The 24,223-nt window shown below is 35.4% G+C and overlaps 1 protein-coding gene across 2 annotated transcripts in view; it reads left to right on the top strand.

Annotated features, from left to right (window-relative positions):
• The window catches only part of SLC16A7 (solute carrier family 16 member 7), an 80,208-nt gene that overhangs the window by 30,615 nt on the left and 25,370 nt on the right, over positions 1-24,223 (top strand). Inside the window, exons 2-3 of one of the 2 annotated variants that reach the window (XM_084537426.1) lie at positions 4,861-5,045; positions 17,915-18,157. In XM_084537426.1, coding sequence (XP_084393552.1) covers positions 17,944-18,157 — 214 coding nt within the window. In that variant the 5' untranslated portion in view covers positions 4,861-5,045; positions 17,915-17,943. The remainder of the gene's footprint in view (positions 1-4,860; positions 5,046-17,914; positions 18,158-24,223) is intronic. The other variant, XM_084537425.1, reaches the window with a different exon arrangement.

Raw genomic sequence — 24,223 nt, 5'->3', positions numbered from 1 at the left:
AGATAATAGTTGATGCTGTCATGATATAGTAATCAAAAATTAAGACATCCCTCTAGTCTAAAACCTGCTTTACAAAATGTTGTGTCATCTGCTTGCCTGCAATACTGATTAAAAATTATTTTTTTATGAAATTTATGTAACCTGCAAACTACCAAGTAATCATGGAAATACTTGAAATAACAGCAATAGGCCAAGCTTTTGGGACTCAGTCATTTACTGCGACTTTCCTTTCAACTTTTGTTACATGTGACTTTCACAAGGTTTCTTTTATTATCCTGTGTAGTTGCCATAATAACAGCATGTCTGTTGTTGGAAACCTCAAGTTGTATTTGTTGCAGGCATACCATGCAAGTAGGAAAATTGTACTTAAGCTTTGACACAGTGCAGAATGACTTGGTTCATTTATCTGGCTTCAGCTAGCTGGGGGTGGTTCAGCAAGTTACTCTGTTAGTATAAAATTTACTTCCTTGTCATTTTTGATAGACCATTAATTACCCCTGTCAAGTAGTAGCAAAGGGATTTGTAGTCTGAGTCCTGAAAAAAGGGATTTGTAGTCTTGAATCCAGAAATTTCTGAGAGACAGTGTGTGGAGTAAAACTAAAATTAGGCTTTGGTGTGGTTTGGTTTGACTCATTTGACATAATTTCCAATGTTTGCCATTGTGCATTTGTTGCTTTATTGCTTGTGTTTCATAAACTATTACGTACCATATATGACATGGTTAAATAGGCTTTGCTAATTATATCACATAAATCAACACCATGGATATGAGATCGTTTGATCCCATTCTTCATTTTCAGTATTGGTGTGAAGTTTTATATGTTTCCACAGAACTAAAATTTCAGTTTTTAAAAGGAATAATGTTTTTAGTGGAATAATTTAGAGTCCTCATTTTCTTAGTTTAACTCACTAGAAATTTTTCCTTTGGCTGTCGTACATATTGTTTGGTCCTCAGAGCTGTAAGGTTTGACAGGGATCAAAAAAGGATATTTCCATATCCTTTTAAGGATATGGAAATATTGTGTGTTTCATTTTCTACATTGTCAGCTGATTGTTCTCAGTAATTTCCATTCATTGCTAGTAAAGCCAACACTTTCCTTTAAAATTTTTAGAAAAAAAAAATCACTGGCATTTGAAACATCCGTGGGAAATGTACTTCATTACTGCTTGATGAACTCTGAATTAATAGGTCATTTCTAAATAAGATTATTCTGCCTACTCTAAAAAGAAAAAAAAAAAAAGATAAGAAGGAAAGAAACCATAAGGAATTGAAACAGATATAAGTGAATTCTTTCTAAATGCTATTTGTTTTTTTCTGAGATGATATGATGAAGAAAAAATGAATTACGGGAAATAGGATTAGTAAAGGCAAATTAAAATAAACATGATAATATGAAACATACAAATATTATTCAGAATATTAGAATAAACAGAGGAAGGTTTCACATAAATATTTCATTGCAATTGGGTTATGGCTTAGTTGAGTATTTATGACAGATATTTATACCCTGATGTTGGGGTAAACCAAACCAAGCCCCCTCCCAGTTTCATGTCTATTTGATTGTTGGAAACTGCTTAAAGAGAATTATGAAAAATTTTACATAATTTTCTTTAAATGATATACTGAATTTTTTATTCTTACCCCCCTTCCCCCATGTATAAAGCCTCTGAAACTTGAGGGGGGAGGACGGAGGGAAGGGGGCGGAAGAAAGGTTTTACTATCCTCTGAGTCTAGTTTTAAACTCACCTGTCCTTCTCTAATTTGATTCAGATTTTGATTGTTCTAAGATAAAAACCATGACTTTTCTTCATTGTACCTGATCTTTGCTGTACTGGCCAGAACTATTTTTGAGAAAGGGGTCAAGCCCACATATCTATATTTCTTGCAGGAGATAATGAATCTGATAATTCCAAAGAAGCAACTGGTTGTGTGCTGGATGCCACACCACAGAAATTATGTTGTATTTGCTCCTTGAAATACTGTTTAATTAGACCATCTGATGAAGAAACTAAAAACTTAAATTTTCTTACAAACCTGCATGAAATTCTTTGCTGATAAGTTCTATTTAACACTCAGCAGCTTGGCCCAGATCTACATCCTTTCCAAAATCCATTGAATGATGTCACTGTTGAAAGCTTTTTGGCATATCAGTTCTCCAGAAATGCTGTGGCATTCAGAGCTGGTCATCTGAGGTGAGAGTGTCTCTTAGAAAAAGTGCTGCAGTGTGATAGCAAGCCATGAATAGTTTTTTTTAAAAATACCTGTCTCTGTTGATACTATACAAAAGAAACATGCCCTAACTATTTGTGTGAAAGTACAGATTTTTCCTCTGGATTGACTAGAAAAGAGGAGAAAGGAAGAAAAATCTGTAAGGCCATAAAGAGAAGCAAACCCTATTGAGAGGAGAGAGTTGAGTACTTCTTTTGTAGCAAGTGTATGTGGCTATACACACTGCTGAGTCTGTCTGCATTTTCTTACACAATTCTCCACCTCCCTGCATGACTTAACACAGAATATAGTACAGGCAGGGTCAGTGATGGAGAACCAAAACCTCTAGTCATAAGGCTAAAAGGTGACCTTGTGCTGTGTTGCCAAATATTTTATCTGAAACCTGAACTGAGTCCTCTTGCTATATCCTTGAGTGTTAGCACAGGTAGTGAAGTATTGGAAAAATAAATAAGTTTAAATAAGATGAGTGTGGCAATATAGAAACCAGAATGGATGAGAATCGAGGTTTCAAAAAAATAATAATAATAATACTATGCATAGTATGCTATTCCCTTCAAATGAGATACTGTTTTGTTTATAGCAACTTTTATTTTTTAAAAGTAAATTGTATTTTGGCACAAAAAAATAGGCTGATATGCTTCTCTTCCCATGCCTTTTAACAAATGTTTGCTCATGCTGCAAAACACAAATTTTCAGTAACTTTGTTAGTGCAGAATGTGTGGAATTTGGATATACAATTTCTGCTAAGTGGCATATGACACAAAGCCAGCACTGACTTCAATTTTTCCAGTAAATCCATACATTTGGAGATGGGGATGAATACTGGGTCTTTTACAGATTACCCTCTTTCATTTGCAACAAGTAAAAAGGGGAGGTTATGGCTACATAATGATTTCAGATTTTCAAAATCAAGATGTCATACTTTTCCAATAGAAGAGCTTGGACGTAGATTCTAACTTGGCCTGCTAAAGATGGAATCTGTTGAAGTAATAATACTAAAAGAGATACATTTCTTTGCCTAGGAGAGAGAAGTAATTGGGATGAACTGTAGAGAGAAAGTTGCTATCATATAATCAATAAATTAGCATTGCTATTAGGCTTCCTTCACTCCCAATTAAAATAGAGATTGTCATTGAAATTGCCAAGTTTATACTGAAGACATAGGGAAATATTTTTGCAAAGTATACATTGGCCTTAATATTTTACAGTATCTCATATTACAAAGAATTATCCTCATCTGAAATGTTGACTTCAATGTTTGTTTTGCCTCTTTTTCAGCTAAAAAAAAACACAAACTCATTATTGTATTCCTTGCAAATAAATTAATTTGTAAATTTTGAATGTGTATGCTAGACCAAATAAGAAAGTTGCATTTAAAAATCTGTGGTTTATTTTTCTTTTATAGAAAAGAGAGGGTGAGAAAGAATGTTTCTGAAATAACCTTTCTCTCACTGAATTATCTTTTCAGGCTTTATTGTATGGAATGTTTTTGATAACTATTACCTAAATTGCTGGAAGTTATCACTTTATTTTTATCAGTTTACATGTAAGGTTATTTGCATAAACAAACCTTTAATGTTGTCACAAAAATCCGTGAGAAAAAAAAAAAAAAAAAAAAAAAAAAAAGAAGACATTCTGAAATTTGGAGTTCAGCCCTACTACCACTCTCGTTTTGGAAAGTTTTGTGCACTGGTCTCTTTTTCTGTTTTTTTTTTAATGTCTGCCATGGCTGGTCTTTTTCTGTCAGCCATACTTGTTCTGGAGAAACTTCATGGTATCACAGCTCTCAAAAACCACCGATGCCACTACCTACCTGCAGGTAGCTTGCCTGTTGCATTTTAATCTTTGTGCATAACTCCCGGGACTTTGACATGGTGATAAACACTTAAAAATGCAGATAGATTAAACAGGATTTGACATTGGCTTGCACAAAAGGCAGTTTTCAAGGGCAATGATAATACAGTGTTAAAGACCTTGCCATCAAGAATACATATTCTTTTACTGAAGGCTGAAAGAGAAAAGAAGCCAATAAACAATATACACTACAATAGAATCACTGAATTCCTCTAATGGACAAAACAAAACTAACAGAACTGCTAATATATAAACAGTTACACTGATTGCTGTTCATGACCTGAATAAATGGTCATCATTAGTATTTGCCTTGTAGAAATGTATTTGGCCAGTTCTCATCATCCCTTAATTCAATACAATTGATACAAAATGGAGTACAAGCTTCACATGTAAGCTTGATATACAAGCTTCATACATATAAGCTTATATTTATTAGCAAGTATATAAATGTCAATAATCAAAACTTCAAACAGCCACTGTATCACTGAATGCCCTTAAATTTCTTTTTCTAGTTGATTCAGGCTTCTAAAATTCTGCTGCTTAGCATGGTCAAAAATGCCCAGTCTTGATCGTGCTAGATGTTTTTCTGCCTTTGGGATCTGTTAAGTAAACAACATAAGGTTATTTGATAGTTCTGGGCTGTTTGACATTAGTAGAGTACACCTAGTTGGTGTCACATTGTTGGCCATGTCAGGTGACCCTGTCACTTCATTTTTAGCTGCTTTTGCAGTGATCAGAGCATTACCTAACATTCAGGTTTGTTTTCTATCAAACAGAATTCTAGCCAGCATGTTTTCTATTTCAAGAGAGTACTTCAGTTGTGAGACTGTTCAGGAGAACATTGCCGCTCCATGTAATCAAATTGTTCAGTTTTGGAGGGAATAATCTCATTTTCCATGGCTGCTGAAAATATAACTACAAACAAAATCTAGCTTGAGCTAGAGAAGTTGCTGCTTTAGAGGTGAGTTGAAGCTCTAGAGATTTTCCTGTAGTGGTTTCTTTCTGATACAGTTAGAAAAAAAAAAGTTAGGCACATGTAACTCACAACCAGTTTGCAAAGGTCTTAAGACTAAATGTTTTATTTAAAATATAAATAAGTTTATCCTAATTCTTAAGCATTTTGTTGAAATGAAATATGAAAGGCTTCCCTAAAATTACTAGAAGGTTTGATGCAGAGTGAGAGAATGGCTCCAGGTCATCTGAAATGTAAGTCACTTCCTTGACTGGAAGAATATGCTTTTGTGTAATGCAGGGAGTTAAAAATAAGTCAGGTGTATACTTATTATTATTGGTACGCTCATATTATAGATTATGAAAAAATCATTAAGATGAAAGAATAAATATAATGGAACCAACTAAAACCAAGACACTTAAAAGAAGGAATTAAATGTGTCAATCAACTTGACATATACCAGTCAACTCATACTGGATTAAAAGCATGTGCTGTGGTGAGAGAACTAATGTATGCCTTTGAAGACTTTCATATGTCTTTGTGCTACATGTTCCCTGTCCTGGTTACATCAACCTATTTGCAAAATAAGCATCATATTGCATATTTTGCACATTCAGCTGCTAAGACAGCATTGTTATTCAGAAAAAAAAAAACTAAAACAAAAACCTACAACCAGTTATTATATCTACATTCATCTGTGTGTATCATTTTCTGTGAAGTAAGTGGAGTACCCTAGGATGCACATAATAATTCTATTTTGGATAGAGGTTTTTTTTTTTTTTTTCTCTTTATATATATATATACATACATACATATATATGTATGTCTGATACATATGATGGTCTGTATATATATATACATATATATATATAATTGAGGATAAAGATTCCATCTGGGATTCTATAGTAGCCATTTTGTGTCAAATATGCCCTAGAGCCATCTTTGCTTTCCTTTGCTTAAAAAAGCACTTTATTTCAAGTGCTTTATTGGCAATTAACAATGATTTTGTAGCTACATGACAGCATATGGTGGAACAGTATCACATTTTTGCACATCAGAACAGGTATGTATGACATGTTAGAGAAATAAAACTGTTTTGCAGTGTTAAGAGACAAAAGAAATAATTTTCTCAAAGTGAGGTGCACCTGTGCATCTATCTTCATTGTAAAGACTTGCAGCTTGTGTATGTGAGGTACATAACTGCAAGTTATCTTTTCCTTATGCAGTTCTGGAGGAGGAACAAGTAAAACCTTGTTATCTAGCTCATGTCAACATCATTGCTATTTCTAAGTCTATTTTCAAAATTGGAATGATTTTTTTTTGGCATTATATAATTATTCACAGAGGATGTTAAGTCTTCACTTTCTTAGGTTTTTGGAGAAAGGTAACTTGTAAAACTTTTCTTTCAGTTCTTTCAGACTGTGTTAAGCTGTGAAGAATTATGCCTTTTTGTACTTTTTTTTTTTTTTTTTTCTTTTTTTAAACCTACCTTAATGAACCTTGGGAGATGTTCCATTTGCAGAAACCAGGATACAGTGAATTTCACTGAGTGATGTAAAAGCTTTAAAGTGTGGATGATTCAAGGCTATTTAGGAGCAACCCACAGCAATGTTTGGCCACTATAGCCATACAAGTTCATTACAACCAAACTGATTCTGAGTGTGGAGCTTCAGTATGTTTATTTTATATCTAAGAGCAATTCACAAATTACAGCACCTAATATATTACTACTAGAGCTCAGCACAAAAGTTCTTCTAGTTGTGGATTTATCAGGTTGCTTTTGAATAATGAAACAATGCTGGCCCTTGTTCATGTGCTGTGTTCAAAATGAGTAATTTATCAGCTAAAACAGAACTATCACAATAGCAGTTTCATACCACATATAGGCTGCCAGACTTCAAAACTCCTTTTTGCATATCTTTTGGGGCCTGCAACCCAGACGATGGTCTCTTTAGACTGTCCATTTGTATTAAGGAAAGGAGTTACTCTTAATGTTTGAAAGGAGCCCTTTTGTAACAGGCTAAGATGCTTCATAAGTTCTGATCAAAAGGCTTAAGTTCTGGAAAAAGCTGCAGAGCCACCATAAGCACGGGAAACAGGTGGTGTATAAGGTAAACACTGTTCTGGGCTCAATGAGAAAAATATTATCAAAGAATCAAATCTGGACAAATACAGAAAAATCTGAAAAAATGGGAAAAGTAAATACTTGATTTCAAGAGTCTTTGTCATTTCTCATGTCAGCATGAGAGGGAAGGGGTTTCAGAATTGTATAGTGCTTCTCTTGATCCCTTTAGTGGCTGGTCATCTCTTCATCTTGTTAAGTGCATCAAGCAATGCCAAACAATGACTTTTCACTGACACTATGCCAGAGCAGAGGCACAGACTTCATACATGTATTCTGGACATTCAATGAGGGCAGAATGTAAAAGTTGCAAATGATACAGGTATAAACAATATGTTTAACTCTTGATCAATTCTAAAACTTTCTGTAAAGTATTCAGAGAATGTTGTAGCTCCACCATTGTAGAACAGCTCTATGAGAGGTACAGCTGTATGATACACTCTCTGGACAATGTGTACTGTGCTAGGAAGGTGTCCCCCATAATAGGCATGAGAGGTTTTTTGAACTCCCCATGTCCAATTTCTCACAATGGGTGGCAGAGTACAATCAGAATTTGATTAAATCATCCTGGTCTTTAAAGTTATGTTGTATATATATCAGCAGGTCACCTCATTAACACTTGGACAAAGTACATAGTAAGTTTGTAATTAAACATCCTCTTCCTTCCCATGGAAATCAAATACAATCCTAACTTCTTCCTTCCCTGTATTTGTTTATACTAAAACATTGTCATTGCCTAAATTATATTAGTTTTGGTACATACTTCAAATGAATTTTTTATCATCATGTTCCAGACTGGACAAATAATCGTCATACATGTACCTACTTTATGTAGCACAGTGCCATGATACCGGAGGAGAACTAATTTGCTTAGAAGGGGTAATGAGCTAATATAGCTGTTCTGCTCCTACTAGCCATGTTTAGTCATCAAAAGAGTGTGAGTATCTCTGCATAATACTACAGTGTTTCATGTAAATATGTAACTCCCCATTTACTTAGTTGTCTATTCAGTTAGAGTTTAACAAATAAAAATAGATCTTCTTTTACAATCTTTTACTAACATAAATATCAGTATGAGAGAGGCTGTAAAATTGGATGTGCTGGACTTGCTGTCTTGTTTAGTGCTAGGTGGTTAGAGATGTTACCTTCCCCCTGCACAGTCTTCAAAATGCTATTAAAATCTGATACCCATACTAAAGGAAAGGCAAGTGCATCTGCAAGGATGGGTTCTGCATGGCCACAACACAGATATATTAGTATATCTGCTTGCTAATCTATTGCATGGAACCAGAGGTGGTTGGAGTGAGCATACCTTGCTCACTTTTTTTTTTAACAAGTTTTGCTTTTCCAGAGCCCTAGGAAGCACTGGTCATAAGATAAATACAATGGTAATTAATGTCTCCATCTTGAGAAGACTTCTGGGTAAACTGTGACTGTAAGAAAAGTGTTAACATTTTCAGAATTCTTCCACTTCATTTTATGAGCTCGCTCTGATTCAGTTCTCAAATCTTTTTTTTTTTTTTTTTTTTTTAAATAAATGTATACAAAGTTTTAATCTCTGCTAAATTCTGTTAAGGCAGATGGATGAAATAGTTATTTTCATCATTTCTACTGGCCTTATATAGGTTTCAGTAATCCTTGAATGACCTCTGGATTAATTTCTCTCTTGATTCTATTGTGCTTGGAATCAGTGGCTCACATTTTAACCTCCACTGTCAGAAAGAGCTCATGCATCAAGCCTTTATGGGCAGAGATATATTGATTTGATTTTTCAGTTTGAATTAACTATACGTTTTTAATTTTATTTCGTACAAATAGATGGCTCACTTTCTTAGCTCCCACAAAGCTTTAAAAATTCTACATTACCTGAATAGCTTCTTACTTATGACCTAAATTCTTTGGAAGTTTTTAGACCATATACCTACAACTGCAGAAAATATTCTGGCTTTTCCAAGATACAATAGTTCCCAAATAATTTCTTTTAAAAGGCATTTTGCTTATTGTAAGTTTTGATGGTTCTGTCCATTTCTTTCTTACCTGTCTAAGTGGTAAGTTTCAGTACAGTACACAAGTTAACTGTAGCTAAGGTAATGTATAATTCTTTAGATCTCTCAGTTCACACTTTTAAATGTTTCTATCTCATCAGAAGCATTACTAACCTTTTCCATTTTATTAATAATATAGAAAACATTTCTTAAACCAGTAACAATTTCCAAACTGGCAGGAATACTTGAAGTGTGAACCCTTCATAAGCTTTTGCAGTCTGGAGATACTTTCCAGGCTTGGACTGTTATTTGATCCCAGTCATATGTTCCTAGGAACAGAATCCAGATCAGTTTGCTTCCTGTTACATAATCTAAGTAGTTGTCACTGAGACTTAAATATTAGTAACTATTTCCACCCATGGGAGTCATGTGCTGCACAAACGTTGAAGAAAATGTTTTCTTATTATGTCTGAGATGATGTTTCCAGGACAGGATTTAGGTGAGTGCTAGGACATGTGCAGAAAGTACCCTGGTCTGTAATGTAGAAGTAAAGAAAACAGCCAGGGCTTGGATTCTAGCCTCAAGAGCAGAGATTAACTTTGATAGCATTTACAGAAATTTATGTCAGCAGAATTTGAATTGGAATCTATTGCATCTTCATAACATTAAATATTAAACTGATGGATGTGAATATTATCTTCAGTAGGAATTGAATTAAATATTGCCACTTCTGAATTATATAATTATGTAAAAAGATATGAGTCTCGATTTTAAAAACTTTAACTAGTTGCACAGACTAAGAACAGATTATTTTTTCCCCATCATCAATATCCAGCCTAGTACTGGAGAATGATATTAAAATGAATATATGTTATTATTGATAATGGAAAATCTGCTGCTTTGGAAAGATTATGCTATATGTTTTTCAAATAATGTGCAGCAGCAGTGCAGATAACTCCATTAACACTGACTTGAAACCTTTGTTCTTCCATGTATAAAATATTACAAGTAAGTGAATATATAACTCTACTCCCTCCAAATATCAGAACTGTTAAAAATATCTATCAAACATACAGCTCCAGATTTATATGAAGTCATTTCTGTTATTCTGGATATACTTTTTTTATAACATTCATTCAACATAAATTTTAAAGAATATACACGTGCCGATGTACTGAAAAGGCTTACATGTATATTGCCAGTGGTCCAAAACTGGTTTCTGAAGGGTTAAAATAATAAGCTTATGATGGAGTACTCCCAGAACTGAAAGGATGGTAGTGGTGATTAGAAATAAACTAATAAGCAGATCAATATTCTTACAGTGCAGAGAGCTGATACTTTGAGCTATAACAAACAAGTTTAGCTGAGCTTATTAAAGCTTGTTCTTTAATGGTACAACAGAGGTTGTTTTTTGTTGTTGTTCTTGTTTTTTAAAGGTTGATTAGTTTGGGGATTTTTTCAAATGCACAGAATTTTTCATCGTCCTCAGTCAACTTACTGTTAAAACTAATTAATTCTTCGGACTGTATCACTGTCATTTTCAATGTAGCCATCAACATTTCATTTCAGTGTGCTCCAATTTGGGTGAGATGCCAGCCTCTCTGGGTTAGATATTCTATTGACTTCTTTTTTGAAGTAATTAAAACAGAATTGCAATCACTTTGGTTGGAATTCATTTCACTTAACTTTACTCATCTAGGCATTTAGTCATCCAGAGTAAGCCAGTCATTTAGTTTTCCCATAAAGTCAAAGAAAAAAGGTAATAACAGAAGGCATGATGAATGGAAGTCCTACCCAGAATGACTGTGAATACAGAACAGGTTTCTAAAGTTTCGAATATGATTTCCTAGAAGAAAGAGGCAGCAACAACAACATCAACAGGAAACTAAATCCAAGGAATTATAAATGCTGCATTAATATTAGTTTTGAGAAATGTTATTCATCTCACTACTGACTTAATAGTGCTCACAATCTGATCTCATACATGTAGCAACACTAGTTTCAATATAATTTTGTCAGGTGGAGGTCCCAGTTCTGTAAAAACCTGACTTCTGTGACTTAGAAACAGCCTTTGGCCTCAGACTTTGTTTAAACATCGATTAAACAGTGCCTTAGTGTGAATGGGATTTGTTACTCTCTCCCAGTGCAATTTATACACTTTTGCTTTTTATAGGACAATATCTTACCACACCAGACTCACTTCTGTCTCAGTAATCCTATTATGAGTCCTCAAACTGGTACAAACAGAGGACGTGCCTTTATTCCAGTATTCTTGGCAAAAGTGAATTAGACCTTTCATTATTCCCCCAGGCATCAGGAATTCACATCTGTAATCATGCTTGTTTTACTCAACAAACAGTTCTTGCTTTTCCATCCAATTATCTGCTCAGCTGATGCTGTTACTAAGACTCAGTCCATTACAACACCAAACCCTAAGAGGAAAGAAAGGTACTAGGATTGTTCATTTATTTTATCTGACAACACGTAGCTTTCCCTTCCTTCTGCCTCCTTCCACAGAGCCTGCCTATGTTCACCTTCCACGCATTTGGAAGAAAGATACTGCTATGCCTGCTTTGGATGTGTGAGGGGCTGTTACTTTCCCACGCTGTCTTCAGGCACATACTTGTCTTGGTTCTGCTTCAGTGGGATGAAAAGTATTCTACAGTATTGATTCTCAACTATAAATTATGGATGGGTTGACTAACAGCATGTTTCTTTCATAAATATGAAAATTTAGAGCTACTCCTTCATCCCCTCATCAAGGGAAAAAATAATTTGTCTTTTTTTTTTTTTTTTTTTAGTAGGATAAAACTGGGTATGTAGAATAACGATGGTAATATATTTTAACTTTGTTGGTTATTGTGCTGTTGAGGACTGATGTGAAAAAGGGTTTAAAACCAATTAAGGCCAGTGATTTTTTGTTTTTAAGATTTGCCTAGACTTTTATCAGAAATAACAAATCCTAACATAAGCCCCATAAATGCAAATTAATATAGTATACTATAGCTATAGTATAATGTATTTTATTGTCACATTTTGCTGTCTGGAAAGCATTCACAGACATTGCCTTTCAATTCAAGCATGTTGGAGAAACTACAAAGTCCAACAGCTTTCGATAATGCTTGATAACCTGGGTACATTTTAGCAGGTTTGTTCTCTCACGGGGAGTATTTGTCCTGCAGGTTAGACCCCAGTGGAAAAAGTGCGGTAAACTCAGATTCTGAGTATATATGTAATATACCTGGGTTTTATTTATCACATGCTCTTCAGTCTCTGAATACAAATATTCACACAAAATATAGCCTATTTTCCTCTTTCAGGAAGATCGGCAGTCTGGGTACCAGTGCTCATTAGGAGCTATTTTGCCTCTAGAAGTGAGTAGTTAGAGATAAGAGCAGAGAACAATCTCTCTTGGTCCCTTCAGTCCAAGTCTTTCCACATCCTCCCTTTCCCCACAACAAAATCCCAAGTCAGAACAACATCATGTCTCAAAACTAATAAGATTTTTTTTTTTCAAATACTGAATGTTGCTCTCAAAATAATGAGAAGAGCTTGTAGAAGTTGCTGAGGCAGTACCATTCGGTGAGATGATACCCCTTTCCCTGCTTGGGCTTGATGTTTTTTAAAATAATCACAATTATTATTATTATTATTATTTCTATCTTTAAAACAAGGGTATTTAATAAAAGTGTAATTCCTATATAGCTCATTCTTTAGGTAATGCTACCACAAAATCATTGATTTCAAATATAGGAATGCAATTAATATTCATTAGGTTTTAGCTAGAGCAGCAGACTCTCCAAACCTATAAAGCAAAAACTGTACCACACCTGTGCTTTCAGCTCAGGTATCAAGCTGTATGATCAATCAGCATTTATTACCTAATGAGCTTTTAAAACACGTGTTCTCATCTCAGGCTTAACTGACAATTTACTTAGACATTAGTCCACATTCCAGCTCTGCCATTCATTTGGTGCAAGACTTAGTCAAGTTATTTAACCTGTTGCTGTTATTTGTTTCCCATGTCTGAAAGTGGATGATACTTCTGAATCACCCTGCAGGAATATTACAAGACTGAATTAGCTCAAATTTGTAAATCTTTGCGGTCCTTGGCTTACCACATGGAGCTGGAATGCCCTATACACATGCCAAATATTTGTACTCTACAACTAGGGACAGAATTTTCTCATACCAGCTCTTTTCCTCTGGGACAAATATCTGCTGAGTTAAAGTGATGGGGTGTGTTGAGGGCAAGGCAGACAAAACAGGAATGGAAAAGAAAAGGGTTGCTCTAATGTTGCAGAAATGCAAAACTAAAACTCCCAGTAAAATCAGTGTCTCTGTAAACATGAGAACAATACAACTCCTTTTGAGAAGAGTTGTATTGATAGCTGGTTCTGGCAGCTGACAGCTGCAGAATATTAACAAAGCATTGGTACAAGAGCAGTCTGAACAGGTTGATCATGACTGAATGAAGTCTGCATCAAGGTGCATTGTCTGTAGCATTTGCTCTTAGTTTGACCTTGCTGCTTGCTTGCTTGCTTCTCTCTCCATTCCTTCCTCCTTTCCTTCTTCCTTTCCCTTTCTTCCATTTTTCCTTCTTCCTTTTTCTTTTTTTCTTCGTCCTTTCTCTTTCTTTCCTCCTTCCCTTGCTTTCTCTCCACCTCTCTCTTTTTAATTCAATTCTCTTTTGCCCAATTAAACGTTGTTGTGATGAGAGACCCACATAATAATAGTGTAGTACGTCACATGTTTTTAAAGTGTCCTCTTGTCCTCTTTCTACTGTTTATTAGTAAACACATGGAGCTCTTATTACTGTAAGCTATGTATTTGTTCACTGCTTTCATAAATGCGATTTATACAGAGGAGAAGATCCTTGTGCACAGCCTCATTCAGGGTATGGAAAGGCTGAGTAGCCTTTCTGTACCTGACAGAGAGAAGAGGCATTGATGGCTTCACCAGGGACATGCTTCAGTAACTTGTTGCCCTGCTCCACTCTGTACAGATTGCAGGCAGTGTCCCTCACTCACCACCTGCCTGTAAAAGGAGGGGTATGAGCAATGCTCCCGTGTAAGCCCTGAGCACATGGTGGAATTCACATGACTGACTATGGATTCTGCTGGTGACCTTTATTTACTCAGATGCAGCTTTTGTTGTTGTTATTCAGGCGCAATGTCCTTCGCTTGAACATCTTCATGTATGCCTGCTTTTACATTTTCTACCCTATGTCTTTTTATTCTTCATAGCCCATAATAAGCCCTGAGAGCTCTGGGAAGACATTTCACTTGTCACTGCTTCAGTCCTCCCTCTTCTGTCTCTCACCTTCTCAGCATCTACATCCACTCATCTAAAACACTGCTTTGTTTTGGTTGCTAATGGATTTTGCATTTGTCTGTATACTTCCTATACTATCCGGATCTTTACAGTTAGGCTTAGATAAGAGATGAAGATGTTAACATGCTAGACTGCTCTAGAAGTTCAGTTTCAGGGACATTAAATGAAAATGTTACAGAAGAAAGCTGCTTTAGCTGCTAAGAAGAATACTTGAAATGTTGGGCTTAATGTTTCTGACAAAATGAATACTTTTTTCCTTTTGGTGTAAATGTATTTGTTTATAACTTTTTTTTTTTCTTTTTTTTTTTTTTTTCCCTTTTTACCTTTTAACTGCTGCTAAGTTGACTATCACAATCATAAAGAAATATCAGGGAAGCTATTATTAACTGTATTCTGTGGGATAAATAGGAGGTGTGAGATATGATGATCCAGACTCCTCTTTCTGGCAGGGTAATGCCTGGCATACATTAGCAGGCAGTCTTTTACTGTAGCAGTGCTAGAAGCTGGCAGTGCAGTTGGCTTTGCAGCAGGTTGCCTCTAGGCTGAAGCATAGGAACAGCCACTGCCCCTTTGCTCTTTTCCCTGGTGCCTTCTTAGTTTACTGTGAAGCTTTTGAAGGGGGGAAAGCATTGAATTGTCAGAGTCTGTGCTGCTCCTCTGGAAAAGCAGATATAATGGGGTCTTTACAAAAGGCTTCTTTGTTGCTCTTCTCTGTACACGTTTGAACAACTCAGTATCCTTAATAAAGTGAGGTGCCCAAAACTATTCAAGGTGCTGTCTCACCAGTGCCACTTATAGGTGGACAACCACTTCCCTAGCGCTGCTGGCTGTGCTATTTCTAATGCAAGTCAGGATGCCCTTGGCCTTCTTGGCCGCCTGGGCACACTGCTGGCTCATGTTCAGCCGGCTTTTGACCAGCACCACCAGGTCCTCTTCTGCTGGTCAGCTTTCTAGCCACCCTTCCCCAAGCCTGTATCAGGGCATTGGGTTGTTACAACACTCAGGAACCATTGGAGTTATTCTGACCAATATGGTGGCAGTGACTTTGCAAAACAGTTGTGTGTTGTTTTTAGAAAAAGGAGTACTTCCTCAATAAATTGGTAAGCACTTGCCATTTGTATGGGGAGCAATGCCTTGATGTAGTGTTGCATTACTAAAATTTATAATAAAGATAGAAGTGTTGTCATATGAATATGAAATATGAAAACAAATATGCTCAAACTTTGAAGTGTAAGAAAATAATAGTTACCCTTTTTTTTAGGATATAACCAAAAGTTTTCTCTGATGAGCAGAACAACAGCTTTCTGGGACAGATAGAAAACTCTGTTGTTTACTACCACTTAGGTTACAGAAATAGGCTCTGCTTTTCATACCAATTTGTGTTTTGGTATTTGTGGTGGCAATCAATTACTATGTGTTTTTTCAAGTCCAGTGTTTTTTTTTTGAGATACTCTTCCTACCAATGGGTCCTGATTCAGCAACAGCAAACGGGTGTTTAACTGCTTTGCCAATGTTAAGTTTTAGCAACCAGAAGTGTCTCTACTTGTCCATCCTCTAGGGGCAGACCCAGGTTTTCCTCACTGATGCATGTCAGCGGACTAAGTTGAGACCAGGGTAACTGGAAACAAAATATATGCCAAGGGTTCTTTCTAGATGTGCATATAAAAATATATATGCAGTCTGGGTACAGAGTGGCAAATACCTATTGCTGCCAGCAGCAAATCTGTATGATATGATGCAGAAGCCAAATTACCTGGGCTTCTCCAACCTTGCGTAGAAGCCAGATGTTTTAGTGGTTGATTTAGCTCCTTTGGAGGTCTGCCAATATGAAGGTGATGTCTACAACGAAAAGCAGTAAATTGGAGAATCAGAAATACAGAGGTTTCTGTCACAGCAGTGGCCTTGTGATAATCTGAAAAGCAACACTTTGCAATTTTTTTGTCGTGTTGTAGGCAGTACTACATGGCATTTACCCTGAGAGTACTCTAGACGCTATCCTGAGAGATTAATATAAGCTGGCACAGTTCATTTTTTATTTTTTGTTAAGGTAATTATATCATCCCACTGCTAATGCAGTTTGCTGTGAGAAACTGGGATATGGCGTAAGTGGCATAGAAGTCTTACAGAGATTCGCTGTTAATCATAAGCATAACAAAAACCTACATACTGTTATGAATCACAGCTTTTTGTACTGGTGTGGTTGGAGACCAATCAAGAGTACTAAGTTACCTAAATGCCCAAGGAAGGAACACAGAGGAAGGAGGAATTTTCGGTTCATGCTGTCTGTGTAGGCTGGATTGCACAGAAGAAAATATAGTAGATTCCCAACTCTGTTTAGTAATAAAGGGTTTTTATGTTGGAAAAATCTCTAAACTACAAAATGGATTCTTGCTACTACGTGTTTTCTAGAAAGGTAATGGATAATATAGTCATCTTAAGTATTTAGATATCAAGGTGATTAAGTATAAAATTAGTTTCAGGCCTTAGGAGTTTTATGTGAATTACTTATGATTTATTGAGCTCCTTGAATTTCTTGATTGCACCTCTCAGAACCTCTACAAAAAATCACTCTGCTGTCCTCTATTATGGTAAACTCTAAATTAGAGAATAGTTGTGGAAAGTTTGAAAATTTATTAGTGAAAGACTTCCTGATGTCTTTAAACATGTGGAAACAGCAAAAAGAGTACCACCACCTTGTTCCTGCAAGTAATAGCAACATCTACCAATTCACATATGAAAACATTAAAAACAATACAATTTGGAATTGTAATATTTTACATTTATTTTATGGAAACACAAGAAATTTTAAGTCTCTCTCTTTTTTTTTTTTTTTTTTTTAAATATGCTTTTAAAATGTTCTCATGAGTTAAGCAAGTAATATTAACAATTGTCAACAATTGGAAAATGGCAGCATATGACAAAGCACTGTGTTATGACTTGCTGTCATTGCTGATAATTTTTCTGAAGTACCTGCAAATGTTGCTAAAAAAATAGCATTTAGGAATAATTTACTATAACTTTTTTCCATTGTTTCCTGTACATCTGATTTCATTTTTTTTTTTCTGTTTCATACCTATCGTAAATCCATACTGTAGAGCATAATGTAGAGCATAAAGCTACATAAATTTACCCATAGAGACACATTTGCTTTCTAAGTGACTAATGTTCTAAGTGACTAATTGCAAGCACAACTTCAGTAACTGAGGTCAGTCCTTTGTAATAGTGGAACATACTGAATCGGATATTTCAAATATTCTTGACATATTTTTTGTTTCTTTGTTTTTCAGAACAGGTTTTGCTTCTAAAAACAGGTCCCATGTGGTCCCATGTAAACTGGAAGGTCTCAGCTTTGAGGATTCTGCAGATGATGACAGAATACTGCTGTTTGATAAAAAAGGAAAACTGTTTGAAACTTTGTCTCTTCTCTTCTTTTTCAGCCTAGGTGGAGAAGAGACAAAGAATAGAAATGCCACCAGCAACAGGAGCACCACAATACCCTCCTCCAGATGGAGGCTGGGGATGGGTTGTGGTCTTTGGGGCTTTTATCTCCATTGGATTTTCCTATGCATTCCCCAAAGCCATCACAGTATTCTTCAAAGAAATACAGGAAATCTTCCACACATCATATAGTGAAATAGCTTGGATATCATCAATAATGTTGGCTGTCATGTATGCAGGAGGTAAGATGTTTGTGAAATTTGCAAATATTGTGTTTGTCTATTTTTTTCCCTATGATCTTAAAGCAGTTGAAGTTAATTATTTTCTGATTTTATCATTATTACCTAAATTTATTAGGTAATAATTTTAAGATCAGGTAAGAATTTACCTAATGCCCTTTTTAAAATAAAAATGTTGTAAGGTAAGCACCTGGAACATTTGACCATTTGCAGTAATGGAGCTATTAAATGCATATATTATGTATGCATATGTACATATGTATAAAAGTGTATAAAGAGAAACTGAAAACATTGTGCCAATAGAACTGTGTCTTTACTCACTGAAAAGCATCACTCCAATATTTTTCAGAAGTGGTATCTATAATAAAGTATGGTATTGTCAGGTCCAGTAAACAACCTGTTGAAACAACCATGGTCTTACTTTTTCATGGTTATTATTTTATCACTGATTTCAGCCTTCCTAAATCTTAGCACTTGTCATAGTTGCTTTAGCAGTCAAGGAAGAGAGGTAGGTATGCATAGAAGAGATTTCAGGCTATGGGAGTTTCTCTAAGTATCTGTTTTTCACCTCTGACTATAAAAAAGATCCTGCAGCCAGCACAGTGTTGTCTTAAGTACTGCAGGTAAATATTTTTTGGTTAATGGAATGAAAAATGAATGTTTTTTTTCAAATGGTGACAGAGGCAGAGACCCAATAAAGATGACATGACAAGTGGTGTCAATAGCAATAAACATCTGCTGTTAAGATATTTTTAACCTATATCTGTTCATATGGAGAATCCTGAAGGAATTTATAGGAACAGCAACAATCATGAGAAAATTCACCAAATGAAGAAGTAACTTGAATTAATTCCTTCAAGAGCAGGGTAAAGAGCAAGATCATGTATGTTCTTGCTATGTGTGACCAAGTCATTCTTAAACCAGACTGGCTTTTATGGGTACTGCAAGCCTAGAAATGAGTTACCCTGTGATGTGGCATTTCATGTGCCCAGGCTTGCTTGACTAGGACTCTGCCAGGCACATCTGGACAGACTGTCTACAAGCAATTCAAAGGCATGGCAGTATGCATGGCTGCTCTGGGCATGGACAGCATGTCATGTTCAGGTCCCCTCTAAATTAGCTTCTGAAGCCCCTGAACAAATGTGGACCCATCTGGAAGAAGGGAAGAACACAGATGATAAAGAGCTGTGTTTTGCTTCTACTTACCTTATGCTATGACTTTTGGTCTGGACCCTATTTCATTGTATTTTTTAGCTAAATTCATAGCTAAATTTTCTAAGGACAGATTTGCTTTATAGCACAGGTGCTGTTTGTTTGTTTTAATCTCTGAATAACATTTAATTTATGCCATTTCTGTCATCTCAAAGTTCACCTAAGTTTTAATAACAGTACAGATGCAAATCAAAGGGCATTCGGCTGTGGTCATGTTTATATACCAGGTTCAATGTACACAATATTTAATGTAAAATGCAAAGCATTCAGTACTGCTGCCTTTTCTCTAGTACTTCCTTCAATGTTATGAGTACCAGCATGATATCTTCACCTGTACATTGATGTTAAACATTACAAAATAGTTGACTATTCATTCTGCTAAGACCTAGCCCAGTCCCTATGAAGACTGTTAGCACAGGAACAGTAGGCAAAGTTGTTTGCATATCTTGTTATGGACTCATGGTTTTGAAATGCTGAGAATGACGATCCTGCCTGATAAAACACTCTTTGAAGCCACAGCTTCTCTAGAACCACTTCCTAAAAAATAGGCCATTTAGACAATCACTGGCAGAGTATGAAATAGGAATCAGGAAAAACATTTCTGGAGGAAATCACTGCATTGTTTCTACTGTCTGAAGGTGGTTTGATTCCTTAGTATTTGATGTGCTGTAACGTGAAAGACACATTAAGACCATGGTACAGGGTGTAGTGTTTACTATGAAGTGTGATATGTCTGCATGAACACTCTGTTCATCATGATATTAATTAAGGTAACTTGAAAACATCTAAGATCTGTCATCCTCATTAGAGCTTAGCATTCAACCTATTAATCATCACAGTGGGGTCAGTGAATAAGTAAGAGTCTGTGCCGACACTCTTTGCTTTAGAGGCTGCAGCCTCTTGCAGTTAATTAGCTGGCATCTGCGTTTCAATAACAAGGTATTAACTTACCTTTCAATTCCTGAGGAAAAAAAAAAAAAAAAAAAAAAAAAAACACTAATAAAAGGCATCCAGTAAGGAGCTAAAAGAATGTTAATTATGTTTATCACTTACTTCATACTTAGAATAAATGGCATTAAATTATAGCAGACCATCTGGCAATCCATATGGTCTCCTGCAGTCCTGGTTAATTCCAGCAAATAGGTCAAGCACAGCATTCACCCTGTTAGGAAAGCACTAAACAGAGGTGACAAATCTGATAAATCAAGTCAATATGAAACTCTTTTCCCTCTCTCAATCTACCATAATATGTACTTTCATATAGTTCTTGTTGTGGTGGTGTTTTTTGTTGTGGTTGTTGTTGTTTGTTTGTTTGTTCTTATTGTTTTTATTATTTTTTTCCCCTCAAGCTCTCTGTTTTCTCCCCTGTTCTTGTCTCCTGGATATTTGTTAGAGTTTACTAAAAAGCCTTCCCAAACTGCAAGATCCTGTAATGTGATCAAGGTTACAGATATTGGACAGCCTCTGTTGTTCAGCGTGTGCTTGAAAGAAGCATCCTCTGGAGAAGAGCAATAGTTCAGTCTCCATGGCAACTCCTTCTTTTGCCTCTCTTGAGCAGAGACTGTCAATTGTATTAGATTAGGGGTGATGGTTTTGTGATGGACTCCTACACACAAGGGACTGTGACTGAGACCACCAAACTTCTTGTGCTGGAGGACAGAATCTGGGATAAGATGAAATTAGTTGAGCTATCTTGACAGGGTACCCTGTGTTTCTGTGTGTATATGAACACATAGGTATATATGATATGTGTGCATATATGTATTCTTACATATATCGACTATGTATGTATACTTACAGAGCTGTATGTGTGCTCTGATACATGCAAGCATTAAGGAACTGAAGAAAAAGACCAAATATATTTGATATCAAGTTCTCTCAGTTCATTCTCTTTTTCTAAACTTCACCTTTTGCTTTGTGCATCATTAACCAGCCAAAGATGATTAGAGAGCTTCTTTTCAAAGCTCAATCTGTTTCCAGCAAAAAAAGAAAAAAATTAAAAATAAGCAAAACAAAAACACAACACAAAATGTTTTTAATAATTTCATTGTAGTTTTGATGGGAGCCTTAGTGGCAGCCATGAAAGCTGCGTGACAGGTCTGTTGATTTCAGACACAGTTGACCTTGGGTTTTAGATTTCCTTAGGGAAAAAGCAGTTGGTTTACTTATTTAACTCTTTTTCTGTCATTTTTCCAAGGACAGATTTCTATTTGGTGTTTTTTATTTGTTTGCTTGGTTTTGGTTTTGGTTGTTGTTGGTGTTTTGGTTTGTTTGTTTTCAAAAATTACTTAGTGGGTTTGACGTTGCACTGTAGAAATTATCTTAAGAGCTGTTAATTTCTCCAAGCCAGACTCAGCTGTGAAATGTAGGATTGTCTTAGAATCATACAATCATTAAGGTTGGAGAAGACCTCAAGATCATATGGTCCAAGCATCTCCCTACTACCAATACTACTCACTAAATCATGTCACTAAGTACCACATGCAACCTTTTCTTAAACCACCCAAGGGATAGTGACAAAATTCTAGATGATTTTTCCAAGTAAATGATTAAAAAAGCATTTGGAAACCTTTTTTGAAGAGAAAAGTGCTATAGAATTGTAAATAGTGGTTGTTACTGTTTTTGAAAACATACCAACAATTAAAAAAATGCAGCATTTAATAGTTTTCTATCTCTGTTTGTTTGTTTGTTTGTTTGTTTAATTGTTCAAGTTTGAGCTTAACTATCAGGTAGTAACAAACTATTAAAAGAGTTTTCAGGTGACAACACAAAAGTAAAGTAAAAAAGTTCTCATTATGACTTTGTCGAATATTAATTTGGAAAATAACGTATCATATGGTATGTTCAAAATATTTGTGATTTTATCTCAGTGGGTGTTTTAGAGATATTGCTGTGAAGATGAAATGGCGTGCACAGTGGAGATGACAGTTGCGAAATGCATGCAACACAAACAACAGATGGTTATGGATTTTTACTTTTGGACAGAATCTATGCTCCTACACTTTTCTCCCTCCCTGGTAACATTTTCTTATTTAGATTTTACAAATACTGGTACAAGGCCTTCAGTACCCATGGATAAGAAGATTGAGAAGCTTTCTTGAATTGACCTATGTCCTTTGTAGTCAGGGACAAATGTTTTTCTCCATCAGAATATGCAAAGTGTTGAATTTTAATAACCTCATTTAGAGTGTCCTTGAAAGCAGAACTTATCAACTTTCCAAATGCCTCATGGGCATGAGGGAATACTTCACATTTAGCCTAAAATATATGTAAAACATCTATGTCAAGTTAATTTGAGACTCACAGATAAAGGAAAAGAAGTCATAATGAGGTGACACAGGAACAGAGCATTTTGAATCTTACTAACAAATGGAGATAAGTACAAAAAAGAAGTATCAGGAGTAACACAAATATTATGAACTTACAGTAGTTCAGTTTTTAAAAGAAGACCTGAATGCTAAGGAGTTCTGATAAAGCCTCTGAAGGGTAACACAGCCACTTCTTACATTTCTTGGAAGCCTTTGAGTTTTAATAAAACTGTACCTTGTAGGGCAATGTTCTGTGGTAGTAATGAGTGTTTTAAACACAAAGAGGTTTCTAACACCCTAATAAGTTAGTAAGCACCCTTAAAGTTGGATGTGGGAAGAAGGATGAGAAAAAACACCTGTTGTAGATTGTTTTATATATATATATACGTAATATTTTTTTGAACAGGAGTGCCATTCTGTCTACAGGAGCTAGTTGCTTTTTTACTCTTCAGCTTGTTATGTTTGGCTGAACAGACAAGATGCAATTGTTATTCAGTGCCTTTTGGTTATCCAATTTTGTCAAGTTTTCATGAAACAGTTTTTACAGGGATCTGTTTAGCCACACTCAAAAAGCCAGTCTTAAAGTTAAGGACATGCTGCCATTGAGAGAAATATTTTTGTCTTTTCAGTAATTGACAGAAAACCATTTATAAGAAAATTCCCACTGTACTTTTACTAACATTTTCCATGTCCATGACATAGGATAATAGTAATGATTATCATAGAGATAGTTGTGGTGACTTTAATTAAATTAATTCCATCCTATAAGGAAAAAAATTCTTGTTTATATACAAGCAGGCAACATAATAGACTACATAATGAACATTAGTTAGGTTCTTTTTTTTTCCCATTTAAGGCTTTGTATTTTTCTTGATCTTCATTTCTATAGGTAAAAGTAATCAATATTTACAGCTTTTTTATCCATAAAGAAGATTCTTTTTTCTCTCCCACTTCATTTCAAGTAACGGGTCAAAGACAAACAATAATAAATAGCATTCATCATAAAATACATTTTCTAAGGGACTAAAACTTCGGGTTTGTTTTAAAAAGATATCAAGGGACTAACTTAGGCCTTTGATATATTCATTGAGCTTGTAAAACTTAGACGAAGGAATGCTTTTTTCTTCTTCTTCTTTCTGTATACTAATAATGTTGGATCAGTTCCCATATAGTTTTTCATATCACTGGATTATACAATGGCTGCATTTGTGATCTGTGTCGCGTAATTCAAAGGTAATGAAACAATGGTGTAGCACAACTGGGAATCATGAGATATTTAAGCAGATACCAGAGAAGTTCTGTGGGGAAGGAAAAGTCTATCTACTCATGCTGTGTATACCATTGTAGTCACACCAGCACTTCAAATGAAATAATAAACCTAACACTCTACAAAGAACTTATTATAGAATTTTACTGGTCCATTGTTTTGGAATGTCTAAGAACTATTCCTTGGTTTATTTTGAAAGGTATAGCCAAGGGAAACAGAGCTGAACTGAGATATTTATAAGATACTACAAACCAGTATAAATTGGCAACAACTGAATTTTTA

This window comes from Aythya ferina (genome assembly GCF_964211825.1).
Source record: "Aythya ferina genome assembly, chromosome: 1".
NCBI lineage: Eukaryota > Metazoa > Chordata > Aves > Anseriformes > Anatidae > Aythya > Aythya ferina.
The sequence above is the reverse complement of the archived record's forward strand: the minus strand, read 5'-3'. Positions and strand labels throughout refer to the sequence as shown.